This window comes from Antennarius striatus, chromosome 4 (assembly GCF_040054535.1).
Source record: "Antennarius striatus isolate MH-2024 chromosome 4, ASM4005453v1, whole genome shotgun sequence".
Taxonomy (NCBI): domain Eukaryota; kingdom Metazoa; phylum Chordata; class Actinopteri; order Lophiiformes; family Antennariidae; genus Antennarius; species Antennarius striatus.
Window position 1 is genome coordinate 24,870,222 of NC_090779.1, and position 6,017 is coordinate 24,876,238.

The 6,017-nt window shown below is 44.1% G+C and overlaps 1 protein-coding gene across 4 annotated transcripts; it reads right to left on the minus strand.

The window, feature by feature from the left end:
• Positions 1-277: 277 nt before the first annotated feature.
• On the minus strand, positions 278-5,503 carry hapln3 (hyaluronan and proteoglycan link protein 3). 4 transcript variants are annotated; one of them, XM_068312728.1, is made up of 5 exons: positions 5,078-5,503; positions 4,512-4,653; positions 3,134-3,532; positions 2,099-2,401; positions 278-2,019 (listed from the first exon to the last, which is right to left on the minus strand). In XM_068312728.1, the coding sequence occupies exons 2-5, from the start codon at positions 4,642-4,644 to the stop codon at positions 1,742-1,744; spliced, it is 1,113 nt and encodes a 370-aa protein (XP_068168829.1). In that variant the 5' UTR covers positions 4,645-4,653; positions 5,078-5,503; the 3' UTR covers positions 278-1,741. The 4 variants fall into 4 exon arrangements, with proteins under 4 accessions (XP_068168829.1, XP_068168826.1, XP_068168827.1 ...); XM_068312725.1 differs by having other exon boundaries at positions 4,512-4,683; XM_068312726.1 differs by having other exon boundaries at positions 4,512-4,772; positions 5,078-5,094.
• Between the last annotated feature and the right edge of the window lie 514 nt (positions 5,504-6,017).

The following is a 6,017-nucleotide window of genomic DNA, read 5'->3' on the forward strand; positions in this document are numbered from 1 at the left end:
GGAACCAGAACACACCTGATTGGTTGGAAAAACCATTATATGAAAGGTTTTGGCCTTTAGTGACGCATACATATGCAAGGCTTATTGTTAAGATCATTTTAAAACTGCATTTATTCCATAGAATTAATTCTAAATTTAAACAAGTCTGGCGGGCCGCATTAAAGAGCCAAATGGGCCATAAACGGCCCGCGGGCCAGAGGTTACTCGTTCCAGGTCTACGCGCATGCATGGTATGTTCAGCAACGTGTAACAGCAGCGAAAATCATAAAGAAACATATTCAAAGTACAGGTTTTATTTATTTGTAGAAAATATTGTAGTACAGTCATATTACATGCACATATATACTGAAAACAAAAACAGGTACTTTCATGTCGTGAAACTTTGTTCCTTCTGCCACAGTGGATGTAAACAAGTGGTTTAAATTCTACAAAAAAACCCAGATAATCACTGGTTACCTCTGCTTTCTCATCACAGAACACAACCAAGGTGAAGAAAAGATCCGCTATGCAAAATAAAATGGGATAAGTTTGTTTTTTGATTTTTTTGTTAGCGAGGACACAGAAAGGTGTAATTAATTGAAAAGATGGGTGGGGGGGAGACACTCCTCTAACGATCAAGGCGTCCTCCATCGAAGCGACTGTAGGTACACTTGTCATAAGAAACTCCAGAGACTAAAAAGTTGTGGAGGGCGCTGCTTAAAGACGACGGCTAACTTAAAACAGGACAGATGAAGGATTGAGGTATCGTCGGAGAGTGATTGAGTTGATTGGAAATCTGATTGTCTTTCTGAACACATTTCCTGAGTGTGACAAGGATCATCATTAGTGAGTTAAAGACGGAGCTGGTGAGTTGATCGACGTCAGATGGCGAAGAAACCGAAGCAAAATTAGCTTGATTGGATTAACAAGGAAAATTAGCAGCAGAAGAAAACTGAGTCCAAGAGGCTGGGAAGGATTTTCCTTTTGTTGAGGTTCAGGTTTGGGTCAGGACATTAGATCTATCTATTTATCTATCTATCTGGCCAATAGTATGTGGACACACCGTTGCACATGCTTGCACGTATGTTTATCTGGGGCTACTTTTTAAAGGTCAAATTAAAGTTACCAGTAGTTTAATTGAATTAAAAATATAGCTTTATTTTTGGTGCAAATGGTACGTCACACCCTCAGTCAACTGAACATCCTGCTACATCTACGTTGAACATCTCAACATCTACGTTGCCTTTGTTTGAAGCTCACCAGGCCCGCCTGGAAAAACTTCTTTACTAATCAAAATCACGTGTTTGGCATGTAAACGTGACGTGCCTCCATCTTTATGACGACCATTTGAGAAAGGATTCAAATAGAGGTTGATGTGGATCGTCTCCAGAGAGCCCTGGACTCAACCCTTGAGGATCAACTGGACGACCAACTACAACCTGGCCTTGCCCTCCCTCACAAACGGGTTCTAGGGGAAAGCCATCGCAATCGGGTGGGGTTTAGTTACTGGGTTTGGAATAAGGTATTCAACAGTGATGCATGCATGTACAGTAATGTTTGCATCCATATACACCTGGCTATAAAGCGCAGACAGGTCTGAGTACATGTGGCATCACATGGTGGATGTACATAATTGGACAGTTGGGTCTAGTGGTGTTTAAGTGGCTACCTGCTAATGTGTTCCCAGGCTATGGCTAAAGCGTATCTCTCAAACAGAGCTTTGAACCAATACGCTGTTCAAAGGGCGTGTTTGATTTGAAGTCTACCGGTAACAGTACACTCCGAATTTTTTGTTAAGTGGGGGGAATCCAAAGCTATGCACGCCTGATTTTAATCCGCTGCAATTAATCGTGGCTTCACTGACGGGACAGCGGATGCTCTGGTCGTGCAACCAGCCGGCCTGACATATGTGGAAATTCTTCAGCTTCCACATCACGTACAACTGGCCCACTTTGGCAATTTGACTGCCGTCACTCACGCAAGCCTGCACCGCTTCTGTGTAGTTGAGCTTCAAAGAGTACTGGTATAAGTACACCGACCCTAAAGTGGGTGAGGAGAAAAAACAAGCGTCAGGTGAAGATCCGCAGCAATCGGCGTTGAAGTCGAGGTCCATACTGACCTGTGATGTCACCGGTGAAGCAGAAGGCGTCGTAGGTGTCGAGCAAGCGATCTCGCTGCCCGTAGCTGCGTAAGCCATCGGCGAGGTTGTCACCCCCGCAGTTTTCACGTGGCTGTCTGATTGGATACCGCACCGTGCCATCAGCCAACCAGCCCGCATTACACCAGTCCAGCCCCTGCTCCCATTCTGCGTAGAGCTGTTCAAATGTAGCCAGACTGCTGCCCTGATCCTCGCAAGCCACTTTGGCCCCATAGAAGTTAAGGGAGTAGCGTCCCTCCTTAGACATGTAGGGAAACACCACACCTGTACGGGATGAGAAGCTCATTACAACAGTCTGTTTACACCTTTGTAGTCATCATTATCGTGATAGCGGCACGAGGACAGCATCTAGAGCAGGGGTGCTCAATACGTCAGTCGCAAAGATAGTGTTGGTAGACCGCATGAAATGGACATCGTCCGTCCTGACACCTGATTGAGCTCAGAAGACATTTGACTTTTTCTGGAACTCAGGTCACTGCACACGAGCAAACAACAATGGTTTCCGGACCTCCTGAATTACCGCATCATCCATCAACAAGCGTTGAGTGTTTCCGTGTCCCTGGACATGCAACAGTGGCTGTTGGGTATTTTTAATCAATCTGACAATCATGTTGAAGGACTTTAATCTACAGCTGCAAAACCGTGATCGATATGATCGGCTCGGTTAATGCTTTCAAACAAAAGATGCAACATCTCTCCTAAAAAGCTGTGTCGCCATGACATCCAGAACCTGGTGTCAGAGGTGGAGATGCGAGGGAAGGCCTCGGTCCACGCTACCCGCAGCAGATTGACATCTGTCTTTCAGAGTTTGACGACTGATTCCATTCTGTGCAAGTCATCAGAGTCAACTCTAGACATGACCAAAATGTTATTGTAGGTAGACTATCTTAACTCGGTTATTTTATAAGTAGCTTGCATGCTGAAAAAGTGTGAGTACCACTGGTCTAGAGGGATCCCACACCACCGTCCATGTCCGCGGGGGTCGGGACGACTCACCCTGCAGCTCCAGCTCCACCGTCACACTCTGGTCCTCCAGGCCATCGATCACCTCGCAGCGGTACCTGCCCGTGTCGTTGTAATGCATGTCGGTAAGGATCAGCGACACGTCGCCTGGCGTTGAGCGTCTGAGACGCACACGCCCCTCGAAGTCCCCAAAGACACGTTGACGGTCACCAATGGCAACTAAAACATTTCTTTCCCTGGCGGCATCTAAAGTGAACAGCTCGGCTTTGCTGGAGCGGGAAGGGACCCAGGACCATTTGACCTTGGGCTTGCGTTCCAAGGCGGGTGCAGAATCGTAATAGTAGCTACAGGGAATGGTGACGTTGCTTCCACTCATGGCCCACACAGACGTCTGTGGTGCTTCCACATGGATCTGAATAAATTCCAAAGAGCCTAAAAAAGATGGAAATGGGTCAAATGTTGACTTTTCCCAATAGATTCAAACGGTTTGGTGTCAAATTCACACCATGAAAGATTTCTGAGAGAGAAAAGTGTCGTCTTTATCCGACTGAACCCAAATGAACACCCTCCGTATACCCGCAGGTGTGTGTGTGTGTGTGTGTGTGTGTGTGTGTGTGTGTGTGTGTGTGTGTGTGTGTGTGTGTGTGTGTGTGTGTGTGTGTGTGTGTGTTTGGTGAAAAAACCCTACTACTACAGAGCAGAGGAGCAAATCTTCCCTGGACACGCCCTATTAATCACAATTACTGACAAGTTACATGTAGATGTTAAAACATCACTGCCACCTACTGCAGCGGATGTGCAATTAAACTTGATAGATCGAGATAGAGATGGAATAATACAGAAATACAGAAATAGAGAAATAGCGAGACAAATAGAGAAATATTAAAATACAGACAGAGAAATTACCTGTATGTAAAACATAGAAGGTCTTCATAAAAAAATTGAAAATTTGGTTTATCAACACCTATAGCCGCCAACACAAGCCTATTGTGATGTTTTGATGTTGTGATCAAATGTTATGTTGCGATTGTGTGATGTCTTGTTCTCTTTTAATTGTACAGTAAGTGCTCGGTATTGTGTCTTTTCTTATATTTCTTATATAAATGTATTTTACTGCTTTTAATACATCATGGCCTGGGGACTACACATGAAAAAGAGCCGTCTGGCTCATTCTAGCTTTTTTGCCCATGTGTAACCATGTGTTTTATGAAATTGCATTCTCCTCTTTCAAATAAACTAAAAAGATAGATAACATTAAATAAATATAACACCTTCTCTCTCTCTCACACACACACACACACACACACACACACACACACACACACACACACACACACACACACACACACACACACACACACACACACACACACACACACACACACACACACACACACACACACACACTCACTCGTCGCCCTCGTTAGCAGCCCGGGTCTAAGGATCCGGTAGCGGAAGCCGTTGTGGTACTGCTGCCCGTGTCCGCCGGGCAGCAGCAGCAGGTACAGGCCGACGGCCAGCAGGGGGCGCAGCAGGTCGGTCATGGCGCTTCTCTGCACCAGTCACAAGACAAACAATAAAACCTGCAGAAAACTGAAGTTACACCAAAAACACGAACAGGTCCAGAGTCCACGAGGAAATGTTATTTTATTCGAGAAAACGAATAAAATAGCTTTGTTTGGTTTTTTTAAAAAAAAAGATTCAGTATATTTTATCCATTCATCTACAAATTTCGTCAATTAAAAAAAATAAATCACAAGATAAAGCTGCAATATAAACACGTTATTATAATTCTACACCAGATATCAAGCATGATATAATTAAGTTATCTTGCTTTAAAAACTCTCCGCTTTTGAGCTTGAAACGCTTTAACAAACTGCGATTTAAACTTTAGATTTAAACTTTCTATTCATGAATTAAACTTAAACTTAACTCTAAACTCAAGTCCGGTTTAAAAGCCGGCTGGGAGCCACTCACAGATCCGCAGAGTTCCGCCCGGTGTTGCGCTCCTCACCCTCTGCCGCCGCTCCGCGCCCCGCACCGTCTTCACACTCACACGCTCCGTGACGTCACATGACGAGGCTGCGGCTCGAGGTGATGCTGCGCCAATGGTCATCTCACGATGCACGAGCCTGTCAATTAAAAAAAACAAAAAAAACAGTGACCGGAAGTGGTTTAAAGCCCCGCCTTAATAAACATGTCTTAATATTTATTAGGAACATGTCAAATAAAAGAAGTAGAAGCGAGCAGGTCGGATTGAAAAATTAATATTAATGCAGAAGCAGAGAATATAAAAAGGTTTAAACAACAAGATGGAATTACAAACTTTAATTATGTCACAAAATGTGCAGGTAAATTATGAATCCAACTTCATGCACATCAGTTGAGCTCCAGTTAAAACTCTTCTGATTTAAAATAAAATAATGCAGAAACTTTAATTTGTTTCACTGAAATAAAAACTGATATCATCAGAGATGTCATCCATAATTGTGAAGAAATATTTTGTGTAGAAAAACTGCACTTTTTGAAATAGGATACACATACACAAAACCCTGTTCCAGCGATGTATCTTTACAGATAACTCATAAACGCGTTAAATGAACATGATGGAGTGAACTGACTGTGCCTCTGGCGGCGAGTCAAAGCCAGCAACCAGTAACATTTGACTCTGTGCAGGCTGACCCCGAAGCGTGACTCCACTGGGCCGCTTCGTTTGTGCATACTCTGTGAGAACAGGGTGATGTTTCACCGCTCGCTTCGAACTAATAAGTTCTCTGAGTAATTTTAAAGCAGATCAATGTAATCTCACAAAAATGTCATGACTTCAGGAGGAGGTCATCACAATCTAATCTCTGACAAGCACCCGTATCGCTGGATCAGGCCCGGCAACGCTTCAGGACTGGAGGTTCTGGGTCTG

Excerpts from the sequence above, each read along its gene's own strand:
- hapln3 (XM_068312728.1), bottom strand. The coding sequence starts at position 4,644 with ATGACCGACCTGCTGCGCCCCCTGCTGGCCGTCGGCCTGTACCTGCTG. Across the intron at positions 3,533-4,511 it reads GCTGCTAACGAGGGCGACGA|GCTCTTTGGAATTTATTCAG; the intron begins GTGAGTGTGTGT and ends CATCTTTTTTAG. Across the intron at positions 2,402-3,133 it reads GGTGGAGCTGGAGCTGCAGG|GTGTGGTGTTTCCCTACATG; the intron begins GTGAGTCGTCCC and ends CATCCCGTACAG.